Here is a 20,302-nt window from a genome sequence, read left to right as displayed (position 1 = left end):
AGTAGTTTTTGAAGTTTGAAATGCAGCCTAAGAATTGCTTGGCAGGTTTCTGTTTCGGCGCTTTTGGTCATAGTAATTAACTGATTTATCCTGTTCTCTTTACTTGGGAAGCTCTTCCCTCAGATTTCTCCAAGTCTCACTTCTTCAGTCCCTTCCTACATGGGGATCCTTCAGTGCAGAGTTCTGTCTGCTGCTGAGTCTGTCTGTTCCAGAAGTGTATTCCCAAACTGCAGTCACCAGAGGGTGTGTTGGAGACCCCATTGTGGCTCATTTTTGAGTCAAACCTTGAGCTAAAACTTCATTGATCACCTGATCTCCATGAGCCCCTTTTGATTGGTACACCTCATTGGAGTTTGGGTCTCTTAATAATTAGTGCTGCATTCTAGCCTGGGCAACAGAGCTAGACCCTGTCTCAAAATAATAATAATAATAAAGAATGTCGGGTAGAGCTGATGTCCAGTAGTCCCCCAAATCTAGTAATTCTGCCTGCCCCCATAATACTCAGTCACCCAGGTAAATGGCTGCAGACCTCTTTGGGAAAGGCAGGCGGAAGATCTATGCTATAAATTTTTGGCAGCATAGTAGGATTCTTCTTCAAGGGGACCTTGCTTTCTCTTTCCTTATTTAAGGAGTTCTGGGCCTATGAATTGGCCCATGTCTGGGAATTCAATGAAGTATTCTTACTTTCTCTTGTGGTCATCAAGTCAGATTTTTGTTCATTTAAGCCACAACTTTTCTGTTTAGACAAATGAAAAAAATATGTCAATAGGCTGCACTGTTCAGTTCCAGGGACGCTGTTATCTTTGTTTTGTGTTGCTATACCGGAATACTACAGACTAGGAAATTTATAAATAAAATGAATTTATTTCTTACAGTTCTGGAGACAGAGAAGCCCAAGGTCAAGGTGCCTGCATCTGGCAAGGACCTTCCTGCTGCATCATCCCATGGCAGAAGGTGGAAGGGCAAGAGATCACGCTTTAGAGAGAGAGGAAGGTGGCCAAACTGTGATCCTTTTATTCAAAAACCCACTGCTGAGATAATTAATTCACTCCCCCAGTAATGGTATTGATCTATTTATGAAGACAGGGCCATCATGACCTAATCACCTCTTAAGGTCCCACTTCTCCATACTGTTGCGTTGGGGATTAAGTTTTAACACAAACTTTGGGAGATACATTTAAACCATAGCGGTCCACCCCTGGCCACCAAAATTCGTGTCCTTTTAACATGTAGTATACATTAATTACATTCCAATGGTCTCAAAGTTCTTAACTTGTGCAGCATCAGTCCAGAGTCTCATCTAAATCAGGTATGAGTGACACTCAAGGGACAATTTGTCCTGAAGCAAACCTTCTCCAGCTTTGAGCCTGTGAAATCAAAACAAGTCATCTACTTCCAAAATTCAATGGTAGAACAGGCATAGGATTGAAATTCCCATTCCAAAAAGGAGAAATAGACAAGAAAGGGGGCAACTGGTCCCAAAAGTCCAAAACTCAACAGAGAAAACAACATTAAGTTTTAAAGCTGGAGAATAATCTTCTTTGACTCAATTTCTCCCATTCTGGGCACACTGGAGTGGAGGTTAGGCTCCCTAGGCCTTGAGTATCCTTGCCCTTATGATTTTGCTGGGGCCAGCCCACACTTCAGCTCTCACAGGTTGGTGTCTCATGCCTGAGCTTCTACAGAGTTGTGGAGTTGCATTGGTAACTCTACATTTTGGAGTCTCTGAGATGGCCTTGCTCCCAGGGCTCCACTAGGCATTGGCCTACTGGGGGCTCTCTGTGTGGGCTCCACTGCTGCAGCAAGTTTGTCCATGGGCCCCAGGCTGTCTACTACATCCTTTGAAATCTAGGTAGAGGCTGCTGTAGCACCGCAGCTCATGCAGCCTGCAAGTTTGCAGTTAGTATTATGTGGATACACTATGACTTACTGTTTGTGCCCTCTGGAGGTGTGGCAGGAGCTGCACTTGAACTCACTTGAACCATGGCTGGGGCTCACATTGCGAAGGAATGCAGGGAGTAGAGTCCTAAGTTGCCTGGGCAGCAAAAGCTGAGGTTCCATGGACACCTTCTGGAAACCTTGCCCTCAAGGCCCTGCTCTGAGCCTGTGGTGGGAGGGATGGCCTCCAAGATCTCTGAAGCAGCCTTATGGTCTTTCTCCCATTGTCTTGATGAATAGCACCCTGCTACTTTCTGTCTTTACTTAGGTTTTTAGAAAATGGTCAGTTGCCCACAAACCCTTGGTTTGTTCTGCTAAACATGTCTTTTCACACTTAACATATCCAGGCTGCAAATTTTCCAAATCTTTCCATTCTGCTTCCCTTTTAATACAAATTCCACCTTTAAATTCTGTCTACTCACATCTTACTATGTGCAGTTAAGAGTAGTCATGAAGATCCTTCACTATTTTGCTTAGAAATTTCTGCCACCAGATACTTGAGTTCATTGCCCTTAAGTTCTGCTTTCTATATAGCCCTGGGGCACGGCTACAGATCCGTCAAGTTCTTTGTAACTTCATAAGGACGGCTTTTACTCCAGTTGCCAGTATCTTGTTCATTTCCATCTGATACCTCATCAGAATAGCCGTTATTGTCCATGTTTCTATCAGCATTCTGATTGTGACCACTTAAGTAATTCCTAAGAAAGTTAAGGCCCTCCCTACAGCTGTTTTTTTTTCTGAGCCCTCACCAGAATTTCCCTTGATGCTTCCTTTATTGCAGTCTAGGTTCTTTACAGCCATTTTCTCAAAGTTCTTTTGCCTCTACTCATTTCCCAGTTCCAAAGCTACTTCCGCATTTTTAGGTATTTGTTATTGCCACAGCCCCACTTCTTGGTACCAGTTTTCTGTTTTAGTCCATTTTGTGCTGCTGTAGTAGAGTATCTGAGACTAGGTAATTTATAAAGAATAGAAATTTATTTCTTACAATTTTGGAGGCTGGGAAGTCCTGGGTTGAGGGGACTTCATTTGGTGAGGGCGTTACTGCTGTGTCATCCCATGGCAGAAAGGAGAAGAGCAAGAGAGAATGTACAAGAGCGAGAAGGGAAGGGGACCAAAGTCATCTTTTATCAGGACCCCACTCCCGTGATAACTAATTCACTCCCCCAATAACATCATTATTCCATTCACAAGGGCTCTGCCTTTTAAAGGTCCCACCACTCAACACTGTTGTACTGAGGGTTAAGTTTCCAAAACATGAGCTTTGGAGGAAATGTTCAAACCATAGCAACTGTGATGAACCAGCCATGCTGAATATTTCTGTGACCAAATTCCTCTGCAGCTTTGCTTCTGTTGGTTGTGCTGACAATACCCACCTTGTCTCTGGATGTTAAGTGCTCCCGTTTGTCCTCTGCCACATCAATGTCCCATCTTCTGGGTGAATTCAAGGAACCCAGCCATATGGCAGCAGTTCCCTCGTTAATTCCTGGCCCGCACCAGAGCCAGGTATATATTCACATATGCCAGGGATCCCCCTGTAAATGTATTTCTCATGGCCTTGGTGAAGGGGGGCATCCCTAGGACATAGCCAGGGGATTGCGAAACTAGTCTCCCATCATCAGCCAAATCTAGCATTCCAATCTTGCTAAGCCTTTGAATATATATCAGGGAAGTTCTGAGGTTTCAACTTCATGGAGCATCGGCCACTTTTGAGAACAGATTTCAGCCAACCTAGCACTAGCATACTGAACCCAAGTTGGTGCTCTCATATAAAAACCTGCCTTATTTACATATTGATTCTCTTCCAACTAGAATGTGAGCTCATTGAAGACAATATCTTTAATGGTTTGTTTCACTGTTCTAGGGTCTCTGATGACTAGAAGAGAGCCTACTCTAGTGCATTGTCAGGATGGTCAGTGGTATTTGTCCAATCATTGACTGGTTGGTTACCTACTTGTTCATTCAACAGATATTTATTGAGTACAGTGCTCAAGAAAACAGCAAGTAATAGACCTTTAGAAGTGGAAGTTATCTGAATGATCAAGAAGCAGAAAGATGGTCAGGGTTGTGACAGTGAGGGTAGAGGGAGTGGGGTGTGAGATGAAGTTTTGAGCTGGATAGTAACCATGCTTTGCAGCATGTGGTGTGTTAATGTGTGAGGCATTTTTGTCTATTATTCCAAGTGCAGTAGGAAGCCCCAGGAGTGTTTTAAGCCAGGGAGAGACAGAATTTTATATGTCAAGTTTACAGTGCCTGTTGTTTTGAGACTAGGTTTAGTAAGACAAGTTTGGGAGCAGGGAGATTATTGGAGGACTGTTTTTTATTCCTTTAAAGAAGACACAGTATAGCTTGAACTAGAGCAGGGTAGGGGTTGACATCTCCCTGTCCATCTGCTGTTGTCACTGGTGCCGTGATGAAGCCTTGTGCTGTGGACATGCTGTGGGGCTGCTGCTGTGGGGACAGTGGCTGCAGTGCAAGCGTCTACTCTTGCTATGGTGGCAGGGATGAGAGCAGACCAAGGTGGAGCCATGTAGATGGAAAGGAATGGAAAGTTAGAGTGGCACACAGGGCACTTGTTTCACCCAGTGCAGCGGCTGCAGCAGACTTTTCTAGCATCTTTCAGAGGTGCCCTCAGCAAGCTCTTGTATGATATCATTTTTACTAATCAAGTTACCTAATATATATAAAACTTCAGAAACAAAGTTAAAATTTGTAACACCTACTATTTTAATATATATAGGCTGCATAGATGCAGTCTGTGGGTAATGCTAAATAAGAAGTTGGCTGGGCACAGTGGCTCATGCCTTCAATCCTAGCACTTTGAGAGTCTGAGGCAGAGGGATCACTTGAGCCCAGGAGTTTTTGAGACCAGCGTGGGCAACATGGTGAAAGCCTGTCACTACAAAAAATATAAAAATTAGCCAGGCATGGTGTGGTGTGTGCCTGTAGTCCCAGCCGCTTGGGAGGCTGAGGTGGGAGGATGGCTTGAGCCCAGGAGGTGGAGGTTGCAGTGAGCTGAGATAGTGCCACTGCATTCCAGCCTGGGTAACAGAGACAGCCCCTGTCTCAAAATAAATAAATAAATAGTCATAGCAATTTTAATTTTCAATCTACTTGTTTTATAAAATAGATTATAATATTTAAATCATGTGCTATAAAAGCATAATGAATAGCTTAGTATATTAAGTCACATATATTAATAGTGTGTTTCACAGACTAAGGAATTTTTATTATATTTTATTTAAACGCTGTTTTTATTTTTGTTATGTTTAATCCAAAGTACCAAGATACGAATATGCAGGGAGTTGTATATGAACTAAACAGCTATATAGAACAACGGTTGGACACAGGAGGAGACAACCAGCTGCTCCTCTATGAACTGAGCAGCATCATTAAAATAGGTAAGAAGCATTTTGTATTCCTCTTAGAAAAACTGGGCAAAGGTTCTTTTACAAAAAGCAGCAAAAAAATATTAAGAGGCAGATGAAAGTCATTGATATTTACTTCTATTTCTGGACTAAATTTGAAGTGAAAATATTTTATTATGAAACTACCAGAGGTGAGTCAAACCTAAAACTTTCTAAATTATCTAATCCCAAATAAGTATCTGCCTGATATATACAGGTAATATACTATGCCTTCTAATTAACACCTAGTTTCCTTTGGAAAGCATAGTTTTATTGAATTAAATCACATCTTTATAAAATGTATTAATTTTAAAGAGAGACTAAGCATTTTAAATCTATTTGGGTAAATGACAATTTTACATACCGTTTAAGAAATGGTTTATGTTGTGAACAGAATGGGGTAAGTTATATCAGAAAAGTACTATTTTAGAAGGATACATTTGTTTTTAGGACATGATTTTTCAGAAGGATACCCACTGTGATGATTGTATCTTTTGTTTTTTAATTTGAAAGTAAAAATATAAATAATACCAACCATAATGTTTATTTTGTATTTAACCATATGCTAGGCACCTGTCTCTGCATATTATATGCATTAACCGACTTATTTTTATTATGGTCTCATGAGGTTGTTTTTATTATTACCACCATTTTATTGATGAGGAAGCTATAGAACAGAGAGGTTAAACATCTTACCCAAAGTCACACAGGTAAAAAGGAGTTAAGTAGGGGTTTAATTGAGGCAGTCCCTCCAAGACTTACGCTATTAACTATTATAGTTGCCTTCAGATGACCCTGAGGCAATTTTAGGTGAGTTAAATTATGTTTGCTTCAGTGACAATTATAGATGAATACATCAGCTTTTTGGGTTGATACTTATTTTGGTTATTTAATATTATAAATATCACTTGTGGTATTTTAAAGACTTAAAAAATTAAACACAATTCTCAAATTTAAAAAAATTCAATAATAATGAATAAAGTTCAACAAATATGTTACTATGTAGTATGTTGACTGCTATATGCATTTGAGCATATCATCTTAAATTTTATACTCACTGATGAAAAATGTAGAGGATATTTTAATTATGCTATTAAGTAAAGTCATAAATGATTTTGTTCCATTTGCTGCATGACCATTGATTCTGTTAACAAATCAATTTGAAAGACTCACATCTGCCTCTCACCCTAGAGAATGCGTACATGTTAGATTCTCCCACTGAGCTCAGTTTCTTCCTTTTCTTATTACTTGGCAGCCACAAAAGCCGATGGATTTGCTCTGTATTTCCTTGGAGAGTGCAATAATGTAAGTATCTAAATTTAGATTTTGGTGCTCTAGATAAGAAAATATCATAAGCTCCTCTAAAAAAGTTATAAACAACAGACATTTCATGATTAAGTACTTTTCATTTAAATTCACTTTGTTTTTTGTTTCTATATTTCGTTATTACCAGTGAAGGATTTTACTGACATGGCAACATTTAGGCATAAAATCTTGTGTGTGTGTGTGTGTGTGTGTGTGTGTGTTTCCTTTGGCTTTGGTTTGTGGTACCCTACATTGTAAATGGCATTTCTAGATTTAGTGTTTTGTACAAAAGGTATTTGGCACTGTGAGTTGGGATGTTGTAGAGGAATGCCTGTACCCTCCCTACGCATGATCTGCAGTAGAATTAAATGAGAACAGAAAGTTGAACATTTTCTGGGTGATTTTTAAGTTTTTTGCCGATGACTCTAAAAGTCCTAAGGCTCTGCGTCTAGATCCCTAAGCTGCCTTACTGTAGTAGGCTCAGGCCGGGCAAGGAATGGGGATTCTCAGCTGTGGCTGTTCCAGTCTTCTGCTAGCAGGCTGGATCCTGCGTTTCTGGTCTAACTTACCTGGAGCACAGCCCACCATAAAATGCAACATACAAAGGCACTTTCAAAAGTATTTCAAGATGTTCAATTACTGGCATTTGATTTTTGATACAGTATTAAAAAGTATACATATTTTAGCATAATCTGAGCCAATAATACTAATATTCATAAGTTTAATGTATAAATTCCCTCATAAATTTATTTCACACATTTTTGCTTCCCGTTTCTTATGTGTTAGGCATTGCTATCTTAGATTTGGAATGTATTTTTGCAATATGCTGCCTGTATTCTTGAGTAATCAAAATATGTATTATGTACATTATATACAATGTTACTAGGAATAGAGACAAAAGCATTCTGAGATTTTTAATAGGACTCTTAAATATAACAGTTTTGCAAAGTGTGAAAATAGTTGCACAAAAATATTTATTGGCTGATTTAATTAACTTACAGCTCATCTTATTCCTTTCCATGGCCATTGTTTTCCCTTGTATTGTAATAAATTACGCTTGTTACCTCAAAAATTAAAGGCTTATTTAGGGCAAAGACATTTTCTTGTTCATTCTTGTATTTCCCAAGCCCCTCTCCTAGTGCCTTTCATATAAATAGTCAAATAAGAATGTTTATTAATTTGCATTATTCAGATATTACTACCACTTCTAAATAAACTATATTTTAGACACTGGTAGTATTCTAAAATGGCTAAGCTACTAAAATAACAAATGGATATTACTTTTTTTCTGTGCATTAAACATTATTTTTAAAATGTTGAAGTTTTTATTAAAAGTTAGTAATTTCTTTTAGAAAAATATTCTACAATTTGCCATTATTTTTTAATTGGCTGATACGTGTGGAATGCAGTCTGTTGTGGTCCACGTCGCATTGCTCCTTCTGAGCCGCCTCCAGCAGCCCCCAGTGTGGCCACGTAGCTGTGCTCACATCCAGCCCCTTACCCTCGGGTCTCTAGTTCAGATCGGGGTGGGCATGTGGCCCATGAGGGCCCCAGCAGATTCTTTGCTGAAACCTGTATCTTGGACTCAGCAATTCTAGCCGTTCACCTGAACAAAAGTGATAACCACCCTGAAGTTGAGGCTGCCTCTACAGGATGGTCTCTCCTGCCCTGTGGAAAGAGAATAGAGACAGCTGCGGGCAGACTGAGAGGTGCAGGCAGCAGGCACCCTATGGCCACGGTGGATGGGAGCCCAAAATGCCTACTTTGCAGGGCTTGGATTTAGGTTACAAAACCCACATTCTTAGTCACTTGGCTTAAAATTTTTTTTTTTTTTTCTTTATTTGCAGACTTCTTTATACATTGGCCTCAATGAAGTAGTTCCTCTTATGATTCAGCAAAACACTTTTCTATTTACAGTATCTAAATTGTAATTTTATGTATCAATTTGAATTAGTTAATCTTTACTTATCTTTTACTTTAGTAACTTAAAGGACTGGTACAATATCCTCTCAGTTTTATTCTGGCTCCTTATTCTAAACTCCTAAGGTCAGTCCATTTACTGGGCATGCCTCTCTCTAGGGACACTGATTCCCTGTGCCTTCTTTCTTTCCCGCATCTCAGGGACTGAGTCTGTCTTCTTCAACTTAATATCCCTATGAACAGCAGGGTACATAGCAAAATTGTAGCTGTCTCTGAGCTTCCCAAGTCAGATCCCACTGGACACTGTATTTTGCTTTCTCAATGTTATATATGTCTCCTTCATGGAACATAACTGAGTCTGTGATTACATGTGTATCTGTGATTTGAGTGGTTATTTGTTTATCTGGCTTTCTTGCTAGAATGTCAGCTTTATGAAGACAGATACCTTATCTGCCTGGGAGGATAATTTTTGGGGATAATTACTGTGTTTTGCTCACTCTATTTTGCCCTTTATGCATTCCACCTAGATAGCTAAGCCCTTGTTAATTCCTTAACCCAGGGATTTCTGTGGGTAGGAAGAAGACATTGGCTGAGAAGTCTTAAGTTCACTCAAGTGTTTCTTTAGAGGTATCTACATGGTTACTACTTTCTTTGTTCTTCATTTCTTCTTGTATCTCAAGTCGTCCATTTGGGATCATTTTTCTTCCATCTGAAATACATCCTCTAGAATTTCCCTTAGCGAGAGTCTGCTGATGGAAAGCACTCTCAGTTTGTGTTTGTGTGAATTTGGCTTCATTTCACCCACTCCTTGGAATATATCCTTGGTAGATAAAGAGTTCAGGTTGATAAATTATCTCTCTGAATATTGACTAAAATAAAGATACTGTTTTAAAATTTCTTTTGGTTTTCATTATAGTTCATTTCCTGTACATAATTTCAAACTTGTCTTTTATTTCTTGAAATACATTAACTATACTTCTTCTATGTTCTTTTGAATTTACAGTTTCTTGGGCTTTGTTTCATCCAACTCTGACAGATGGTGACTTTTTTGCTTATGTGTTTTATGGTTTTCTTTTTATTTTTCCTTTCTCTCTCTCTCGCTGTCTTAACTGTGAATTCTGTTCTTCCATGTGACTCTTAAATGGATACTCTCAAGGATTGTTAGAAGTGCCTTTCTAGTTCCTTTCTTGGAGATAGGCATGCATTTGTTTCTGCTAGTCACTTAAGGTACTACCAATCCAAAACCATTTTAAACTAAATTGTCTGGTTGAGATGAATTTTCAGGGTACAAAGTAGTATGGCTTCAAGAGTCAAATCCACATGATGCACAATTATGACTTCTCAGAGGAGATTGTTATTTTCCCTCCAGTACTAATTTCAAAATAATCTGGTTTCCTTGCAGCCTCTTTGCTGGGGTAAAGTGTATTTGTCCTTCAACCTAAGATGAATGTTTGGCCTGTTGCCTATCCTGGCGCTCTAAAGGAGTCTCTATTTAGACTTCCTCACAGAAAGGTCCCAACTTTTCTCTCCTGTCTCCCACTCTCCATGTGGCTTTCCTGGGAGAAGATCAATCTATTCAGTCTTTTCTCTTGAGGGAATTAACTAATGACGTTAATTCCCTCAAGAGAAAGCCAGCTTTGGGATCTGGTTACCTCCCACGGTTCTTTATTTACTTCCTTTTAGATTTCTGTGGATTCCTTCCATTCTTCTCAGCCCAGCAAAGCAATATAAAAGATGGGTAAAATATATTTTGTGCAGCCTTTAAATAAATTCGAAATTGTTTTTTCAAAAGTGTCAGCCAAATGATCTAATCTGCTGTATCGCTGGCAATAGAAGATATAGTTCTAAAACATAACTAACCATATTAAATTAAATAAAACATCTTTTGCATAGGTAAGCAGATACATGTATATATTTTTGTATTTCGTCTTTTGCACATGAAAGGTAGCATAGTCTACATAATTATCAATCTTTAAAAAATTGTCTCGATTTGGAATCATAGCAAGAAAGTCTTTCTTAAATAACTCAATTTCACAGCAAAAATTATATACTTTAGTGACAAAATTATAATAAAACCCAAATAGACTGAGAAAATTTTCTGTCCATATCAACAAATACTAAGGGTTAAAAAAATGAAAGAATTATACAGTTTTTTACACTTATTAAAGTATGAATTTCTTCTCAGTCAGTAGAAATAATTAAATTTCTGAAATTGATGTAATGAGAAATATAACTTAAATAACATTTAAATATGTCAGAAGTTCTAATAGAATTTAAAAACGTACATTCATATAAGCAAAGAGGAAAAAAGTTCTATGTGGTTTTTTCACATAGAACATTTAGCAGAAGATAAAAACAAAACTAAATACCAAAAAGCACTAAAATTAAAACATAAAATGTTATTGTGGAAATCATTATGTGATTATAACAAAATTACTTGTAAAGAAGATCCAACTGTTAAAAGAAAAAAAATTAGATTAGATCAAGTTAAAAACCAAACTGTCTTTTATTCTGGCACATTGAAGTTTCTGAAGCAAAATGGAGAAAATGGACAGAAAAACAGTAGTATTTTTAATTATTGAGAGATCAAGAAAACAACTTAGAAGGGGTTATCAATACATTATTATTTATCCAAATAATACACGTATTAAACTCAGTATATTAGGTTAGGATTTACCAACTTTTGGTTCCTTTTCTTTACTGGGCTAGACCCTAACTTTAATGTATTTAATTTCTGTCTAAGAATTCTTCATGGGATTCCTATAATGACTAAAAACAAAGGAAACTGGAGGGCTCAGAAGACAGGAAGATGAAGGAACGTTTGAAACTTCCAAAAGACTTGTTGAATGGTTGTGACCAAAATGCTGATAGTGATATGGATAGTGAAGTCCAGGCTGAGGTGGTCTCAGATGGAGATGTGGCCTGGCTGCTCCTAGCCATGCACATATTGTTCACAAAGAGAAGGTTTTGTGTTTAAAAGGGAAGCAGAATATAAAAGTTTAGAATGTCTGTAGCCTGACCATGTTGTAGAAAGGAAAAACCCATTTTCTGTGGGGAAATTCAAGCCACTGGCTGCAGAAATTTGCATAAGAGAAGCCAAATATTAATCACCAAGACAATAGGGGAAATGTCTCCAGGACATTTCAGAGATCTTCACAGCAGATCTCTGTGTGAAGAGATCACAGGTCCCTCCCATCACAGGTCCAGAGGCCTAGGAAAAATGGTTTCATGGACCAAGCCCAAGGACCTGCTGCTCCAAACGTGGTGTCCTGTGTCCCAGTCACTTCAGCTCTAGCTGTGGTACGCAGAAGGCAAGAGTTTGGGAGCCTCCACCCAGATTTCAGGATGATAGAAATGCCTGGATATCCAGGCAGAAGTCTGCTACAGGGGCAGAGCCCTCATGCAGAACCTCTGCTAGTGCAGTGCAGAGGAGAAATGTGAGAATAGGTCCCCCACACAGAGTCCCTACTGGGGTACTGTCTAGTGGAGCTGTGAGAAGAGGGCCACTGTCCTCCAGACCTTAGAATGGTAGATCCACCAACAGCTTCCACTGTGCACCTGGATTAGCAGCAGGCATTGAACGCCAGCCCATGAAAGCAGCTGCAGGGGCCATACCCTGCAGAACCACAGGGGCAGAGCTGTGGCTGTGGACTTAGGAGCCCACCCCTTGCATCAGCATGCACTGGATGTGAGACATGGAGTCAAAGGAGATTATTTTGGGGTCTTCATATTTAATGACTGTCCTACTGGGTTCTGGACTTGTACAGGGCCTGTACCCCGTTTGTTTGGGCCAGTTTCTTCCTTTTGGAATGGGAGCATTTACCCAATGCTTGTACCCCAGACAAGTAACTAACTTGTTTGTGATTTTACAGGCTCACAGGTGGAAGGGCCTTGCATTGTCTCAGATGAGACTTTAGACTTGGACTTTTTTTTTTTGTTCTTTTTTGAGACAGAGACTTGCTGTGTCACCCAGGCTGGAGCGCAGTGATCTAGTCTTGGCTCACTGCAACCTTGAAAGAGTTGGACTTTCAAGTTAATGCTGGAGGGAATTAAGACTTTGAAGGACTGTGGGGAAGACCTGATTGGTCTTGAAATGTGAGAGGGACATGATATTTGGAAGAGGCCAGAGGTAGAATGATATGGTTTGACTCTGTTTCCCCACCAAAATCTCATGTCAAATTGTAATCACCACATATCAAGGGAAGGACCTGGTGGGAGGTGACTGGATCATGAGGGCGGATTTCCCCCTTGCTTTTCTCATGATAGTGAATGTGTTCTCACGAGGTCTGATGGTTTAAAAAGTGTGTGGCACTTCCTATCTTGCACTCCCTCTCCTGCCACCATGTGAAGAAGTTCCTTGCTTCCCCTTTCCCTTCCGCCGTGATTATAAGTTTCCTGAGGCCTCACAGTCATGCTTCCTGTTAAGCCTGCAGAACTGTGAGTCAATTAAACCTCTTTTATTCATAAATTACCTAGTCTCAGGTAGTTCTTTCTAGCAGTGTGAGAACAGACTAATACACAGACAAACCATTTACTAAACTGACGAAAAAAGAGAAACATAATTATATATGTTTAATAATTTAAAAACAAAACAATAGATATAATGAAAATTAGAAATTATGAGGGATTATTTTTACTAACAAATGTGAAAACCTAGATAAAAATGAACAGCTTTCAAGGAAAATATAAATTATCCTATTAAATACAAATAATAATAGAAAACTTATTAGTCCAGTAGCCAAGGAGGAAATTGAAGACACTGTTGAAATACCACCTTTCTACAAACCAGTAGGGCATTGATTCATCTGACTGTTTTTGGGCATCAGTCATCACCAGGCACCATGTTAACCCGGGGAGACAGTGATGAGCCCGACAGCTTGGGCTCCTGTACCTGCATTGTGCATTTGCTACTGGGGCAGCCCTTTAAGAAGGAGAATTCCTGTGCTCATTATACTTTTTCAGAACTTAGGAAAAAAGGAAAACTTCCCAGTAAGTAGTTTAGCATTGAAATAATTTTGCTTCTGGAGTTAGATTGTGTGAGTTCTGTTTCACCACTTAATAATTGTGTAATTAATAGTTGTGTGACTTGGCAAGATTCTTAAACTTCATAAACCTTAATTTACCATTTACCCTCCATTAGTTAAATGTTACACCATAAATGCTGTTTGTTTAACAAACCATTTAAAACATCTGCTAAGTACCAAAAAACTGTGCTAAATTGCTGAGCATACAAAAACAAAATTATTTCTCACATCAAAGAATGTACAAGCAGTAGGGGAGATAGAAAAATCAACAGCTAGTTACAGCACATGATTTTTATGTGCCAACAGAGAGGAGCTCAAGGGCTCTGTGACCATGAATTTGATGGGGCTGCAGCACATAAAAACAGATTGGATGATGAGAAGACAATATTTGAGTGGGGATTTAAGACCTCTCACTTAGTAGATGAGAGGGGAAAATAAAGGATGTCTTTTGGGCAGAAGAAGCAATTTCTGAGAAATCTGGGGTTAGCAAAGAAAACAACGTATGTTGTATACTGGCCCATAGCAATGTCTGCTATAGACAAAAGTGCTCTTGAGATGTTTTTTGGGAAAAAATAATTTTTTCATGACTGAATTTTTGCTTAATTCAACTTTTGTTGTCTGTATGGCTATACTTAGTTACGTGTATAACATACCTGATGATATTATCTTTATAGTTTTCCACTGTTATCTATCAGAGTTGTTTGTGAAAGCTGAAAACCTTATGTACTTTATACCTGAAAATTTTTAATTCAAAAGTAAATTTATTGATTTTATATATATATATAATATTAAAAATAACCTTTCCATAATTTACAGGTTTGATAAGTTAGTTAAGCAGTTGCTTGTTGTTTTTATTTATAAACGAGCAACTAGATGACTCTAGAGTCCTAGATTCATAGAATGTTAAAGCTAAAAGAGACACTTCCAAATTTTTTAATCTAATCTTTTCATTTTAGTGATGAGGTAGCCAAGGTCTCTTACGGGTAATGACAGTCCGAGTTCACACAGCTAGTCAAAAACTAAAGGCTAGGCTCCCATTCCAAAGTTACTGTGCTTTCCACAAAGAGCAGCTGTGCTCTTTCCACCATAGTACAATACCTCTTTTAAGAACATAGCTTCCTCCTGCCCCTTTGTTACTTGATTTTTATTACCCACATACTGGGAAGAACACATTTCCGTTTTGTTACTTGGGATACAATTGGGAAAAATGGAAGAGCAAAAGAATCTTAAGTTTTACCTTCAGTATGTATACGTGAAACATTCACCAGAAATACTGCATTCTTCGTATCCAGAGCTGGTAGTTTATAGTAATTGTTTGCCTTTTTCAAGTGCACAGTGAACTTCAGCAGATTTATTTTTAAGAATTATGCAAACAAAGTTAGTCATCCATATATCAAGTTCCAGGTAAATGTGGGAACTATTTACTTAACGGCCATCTACGTAGATCTAAATTTGTTTACTATCCAGTGCCATCTAGTGTCTAAAAGGATAATAGCTTATTGGTAAACTTAAATACTTTTTTTTCTTTTTAAAAAGTGTTTCTAAAATTTAACTGGTTGTGAGTTGAAGTCTTAACATTGAAATGAAGTCTCATGAATAAAGTGATGTTTTAATTGTGCATGGAAAGAAGGATGAAAGCAAGTATTAACCAAGTGAAGTAAACATCTATTTGGCTGATATCAATGAATTGTATTTTTCTATTTCATTAAAAGATGGTGTTTTTATAAATTGTATGAGTCTATTCTCTTGTTCATTTTTGACCAAATCTATTTATTTCCCAAAATTTACATTTTTATAGTTTGAATGTTTTTTAATTCCTTTATTGAACCAACCTATTGATTATGACTTGTGCACCCAATCTTTTCTAGTTTAAATTATCTCACTTTAGAAATAGATATAAAAATTTGCTGTTACCACAAAAATATTAGCTACTTCATAATGAGTTTCTTAGAAAAATTTAAAAGCTGATTCCTCCCCTAGGACTTCTGGCCTCTGATAGGATTGATTTTCTGCTCTTTGGGCAATCTCATCAATGCTAGTTGAGAGGTGGAGGGACTAGTGGTCACCATCACCTCTAGAACTCTCAAGTACTAAAGAACTGCAGCAGCCTTTGGTCAAGTGGCTATCCTGAAGGCAATTACTTTCTTCTTTGGAAATGATAGAGGTGGCTAATGTTTGAAACTTTAAAGTTTTTCCTTGTCGTTTAGTTGTGGTTTTTATCTCTAGCCTCTAAAAGATGCTTGTCCTAATTAAAGTTTTCATATATTTATACAATAGTGGAGCAGGAATTAATCTTAGAGACTCAGTTCAACACTGGATATTATAGATAAATTTGGTATTATAAATATATGTATAAGAGGCTCAATACTTCTTAAAATAATGTCTGGTGTTTTCATTCATCCTTCTGTGAAAGTAGCATAAGGTTTTTTATTTATTAATCTGAATATCCCAGTTAAATCTTTAAGTCAACAATTATATTGATTGATTTTGAAAAATGAAGTCCCTATTTCCTATGTAAATGTCTTTAGAACTTATTTACATTAATCATTTATTAATGATTAATGCATTCATGTAGATACTTCACCAGTGAGAAATGCAAAGTGATTCTCCCACCTCGGCCTCCTGAGTAGCTAGTGCTATAGGCATGCACCACCTCACCCAGCTAATTTTTAAATTTTTTGTAGAGGTGGGGTCTCACTATGTTGCCCAGGCTGAACTTGAACTCCTGGTTTCAAGCAGTCCTCCTGCCACAGCCTCCAAAAGCCCTGGGATTATAAGCATGAGTCACTGTGCCCAGGCCAAAGTGTATAGCTTATAAAATAAATCATGATTATTTTGAAATACTAAGAACTAAGGATTTGCCTTGCCAGATCACAAAATGTATTGTAAACCTTTCATAATAATTAAAACAGTATGGTATACAAGTAAACCTAATGATACAGAATTGGGAATTCAGAAACAGACCCAAGTATATTTAAGGATAGGCCAGGCACGGTGGCTCACGCCTATAATCCCAGCACTTTGGGAGGCTGAGGCGGGTGGATCACCTGAGGTCGGGAGTCCGAGACCAGCCTGATCAACATGGAGAAATCCCATCTCTACTAAAAATACAAAATTAGCTGGGCGTGGTGGTACATGCCTGTAATCCTAGCTACTCGGGAGGTTGAGGCAGGAGAATCACTTGAACCCGGGAAGCAGAGGTTGCAGTGAGCCAGGATTACACCATTGCACTCCAGCCTGGGCAACAAGAGCGAAACTCTGTCTCAAAAAAAAATTAAAAGTTAAAAATTAAAAAAAGTGTATTTGAGGATGAAGTGTATGATGAAGGTGGCAGTTCAATCAGTGGGAAAATGATAATGATTCAGTCCATGACCTCCTACTTGACAGTATCTGTGGAATAAAGGGAGTTTAATTTAACGTTTCCCTAGCCCTGAATATGTGTAAAATTCAACCTCTATTTTAGAGGTTCATTACTGACTTTTTATATTTGTAACAGGTAGCTACCTATCAATGCATTCAACTGCAAAAATCACTTAAAAAAATGCTTCTGCAAAACATGTGATTCCAACCAGTGACTGTTTCTCAATTAGAAACAGATATTAAAAAGGAGCTTTTGCAGGTAAATTGTTTGGAGGCAAACAAAACAAAAACAACAGAGAAGGGAACCACTAATATAAAGGAGAGAAAGTGTAGCTATGAAAACATGTCAGAAACAAGTGTGTGTTGTGAGGTTAGGCTTCATTTTCCCTTCTGCTGGAGTTTTGGGCCTTCATATCACAAGGTATTCAATGTTTTGTTAGCATTTATCCTCAGCTCTCATTGGAAATATTTCTGTTTGATTAATGTGAACAAAACTCGTGAGCTAATTAGGAAAACAAGTATAAAGTTTCCACTATAAAGTATTACTCGATTTTTGATAATTATTTTTTAACTACATAGAGAAGTTTTTCATATTCTAGCAAGTAGTTGAAAGACTTCTAAACCTTTTATTTTCAGCAAGCATAATAAATAGAAGAGCTTTCCATACACTCTCGGGTACAGTATTTGCTTATCTGTTACTTTTGTGTCGTATGAAACCTACACAGAAGCAATACATATTTTATAATACTGAATATATGATCATCTAATAATGTAGGAATGTATAAGATGGTCTGTTATTATGGGATTATGAAGCTATGTATAACTTGAACATGTGATTAAATTCAGCCTTAAAGGGCCTGTGGCTAAATCATAAAAAAAAAGATGTGTGTTTTACATTTTCAAACAAACAAATGCAGCCAAAAACTATGACTCCCTCCATACCCCCCACAAAAATACAGAGCTACTGTTGGAAGCTTGCTCCAGAGTTCACCTTCTGTTTTTATGATGACCTGTTCTTCTTTAAGAGTTATCTAAACTACTCAGTTCAATTTATGTTCACTTCCTGCAGTTCCGTCTTTGGTACAGAAAAGGGACAGTTGCTTCCTTATAGTTTGAGAAAATCGTTGTCAATTCTAATTTTTCTTCATTCTAAATATACCACATTTAAAAATTTTTTTCTTGCATTTATCTCTTCTTTTTGTTCTTGAATTACCTTTCTACTCACTCTCTTAAGAAAGGGTGAAAAACTGAATTGTATTTGGACAATGATAGATACTGAATCTAATGATAGTCTTACTCTATGCCATGTGTATATTGGTGCCTGATGTAATTATAGTAACTAGAAAATGGTTTTTCTAGCCTTTTAAAGAATAACTAAGTTGAAACTGTCATTCATCATATATATAATTTTTTAATCCGTAAGTGTATACTTTCTATTTAAACATATTAAATAGCTTAGTTCTTTTTAAAATAATTACTTAAAATCAATTTTTCACATACATTGTACTTAATAGCAAATACAACTTAAGCACAGGTAGATATACTTGGAAATACAAGTATTTTGAACTTAGCTTCTAATCATTTATAATTGTTATTAATTTAAAGCACCCAGGGTTAAAGCAAAGCTTTGCTTTTCTCTCCCTTCCTCCTTGTTCATTAAACCAAGTTTATGGGGTTTATTAAGTCAAGTTAATGGGGTTCATTCTCTTTTGATTTAAAGATGTTTAAAGAAAGAGTTCTGTAATTTTACAAAGCTTAAAAACCACATACCTGATAAGTTAGTAAATATACCTGTCTCATCCTTAGAACTACCTTAGTAATAACAAGTATTGTAGAAAGGTGCTTAGGTTAAGGGCTGTCTAATACTTATTGCTTCAAATGGCCTTCATTCTTTGTTAGAGTAATCCAACATGAGATAAAAATAAAGTGAAGTCTGGGAAATTTATATTTTCAAATTTTGTAGATAATCATGACACAATTATGTCAAAATATTGCCCCAAATTTCTACATGATTTAAGTAGCAATTCTTATTTACTAGAAAGTAATTTAAAAATATGTTTGGATTTCATCAAAATAACTGATTCTACTTTTAAAAAACAATTTATTTTAAAATAGTTTCAGGACATTACCTTCCCACCCAGTCACTTGAAAGGGAAAGATCACTCAGATTTTTCAAGATTTTTGCTCAGAGAACAGCAAATTTCATCTAGAGTTTTCTGAATGTGCAATTTTATAAACTAGGCAGTCGAAGTAATGTGAGTGAGTCTTATAAAGAGAAGGTTCTGAGAAGGGAAGATTTCTAATGAAAATGAAAAAATATAATCAAATCACTTGACTTGCAGCTACTGATCCTATCCTCAGGTAACATGTATCAAGTCTGTAGGGAGGTTAGACCCTGTGTGTGTTTGTGGTGTGATAGAATTTGATCCCAATGACAGGATGCATTTTTTCTCATGTCATGATTTTCTATGTATCAAAATAGGAGGCTATTTGAAGAGTGTTTCTGTGCCTGTACATGCATTTAAGTTTTAAATTTGAGTGTGTATTTTTTGTGAATTGGAAATGTGAGATAGTTTCACTTTAGATAATCTGGTTTGATCATGGCAAAGCACCTTTCCTCATTTTATGACTCTTCTTTTAATTGGCTCACAGATTTATTATGACTGTTGAGTAAGATTCACATGTCTTTTTGTACTATGCACATGCACAGGAAAGTCTGTAAAACATCTTTTCTTCTCCCTAGAGCCTGTGCATATTCACACCACCTGGAATAAAGGAAGGAAAACCCCGCCTCATCCCTGCTGGGCCCATCACTCAGGGCACCACCGTCTCTGCTTATGTGGCCAAGTCCAGGAAAACATTGCTAGTAGAAGACATCCTTGGAGTAAGTGGCTTTTTGACTCTGTGTGATATTTTTGACCTAAAGTATTTAAGAGAGATGGCATATCATTTTGATGTTATAATTTAAATAGTTTCATTTTAAAAAGCACTAAAGCTAGTTACAGATCAAGATATTAATGTATAAGTTAATTTTTTGTACTCAGAAAATTCCCTTTACCCACTAAGATCTAAATTTGCACAGTTCTTATTTCAACACGTGCCAGTACAGTTAAACACAAAAATACTGTATATATTTATATTAATGTAAACTAAATAATTACTGTTTTATGTTTCATATATTGCTAGGACTCATATGAATGAGTTAGCTATTGCTGTATGACAAACTACCTCAAGTTTTAGTGGTATCATACAGTAGCCACGTGTTATTTCTTATGAATCTAAGGACTAGGTTATTCTGCTGGTCTGGACTGCTGTCAGTTGGATTTGCCTATGCGTCTGAGGTCAGCTGGC

The 20,302-nt window shown here is 37.4% G+C and overlaps 1 protein-coding gene across 6 annotated transcripts in view; it reads left to right on the top strand.

Annotated features, from left to right (window-relative positions):
• Window positions 1-20,302, top strand: part of PDE10A (phosphodiesterase 10A) — a 667,471-nt gene that overhangs the window by 548,767 nt on the left and 98,402 nt on the right. For all 6 annotated transcript variants that reach the window (XM_055269337.2, XM_055269326.2, XM_055269348.2 and 3 more), the window contains 3 exons: window positions 5,216-5,336; window positions 6,598-6,647; window positions 19,695-19,835. In XM_055269337.2, coding sequence (XP_055125312.1) covers window positions 5,216-5,336; window positions 6,598-6,647; window positions 19,695-19,835 — 312 coding nt within the window. The remainder of the gene's footprint in view (window positions 1-5,215; window positions 5,337-6,597; window positions 6,648-19,694; window positions 19,836-20,302) is intronic.

This window comes from Symphalangus syndactylus, chromosome 2 (assembly GCF_028878055.3).
Source record: "Symphalangus syndactylus isolate Jambi chromosome 2, NHGRI_mSymSyn1-v2.1_pri, whole genome shotgun sequence".
NCBI classification, from domain to species: Eukaryota; Metazoa; Chordata; class Mammalia; order Primates; family Hylobatidae; genus Symphalangus; species Symphalangus syndactylus.
This window is presented reverse-complemented; position numbering and strand designations above follow the sequence as displayed.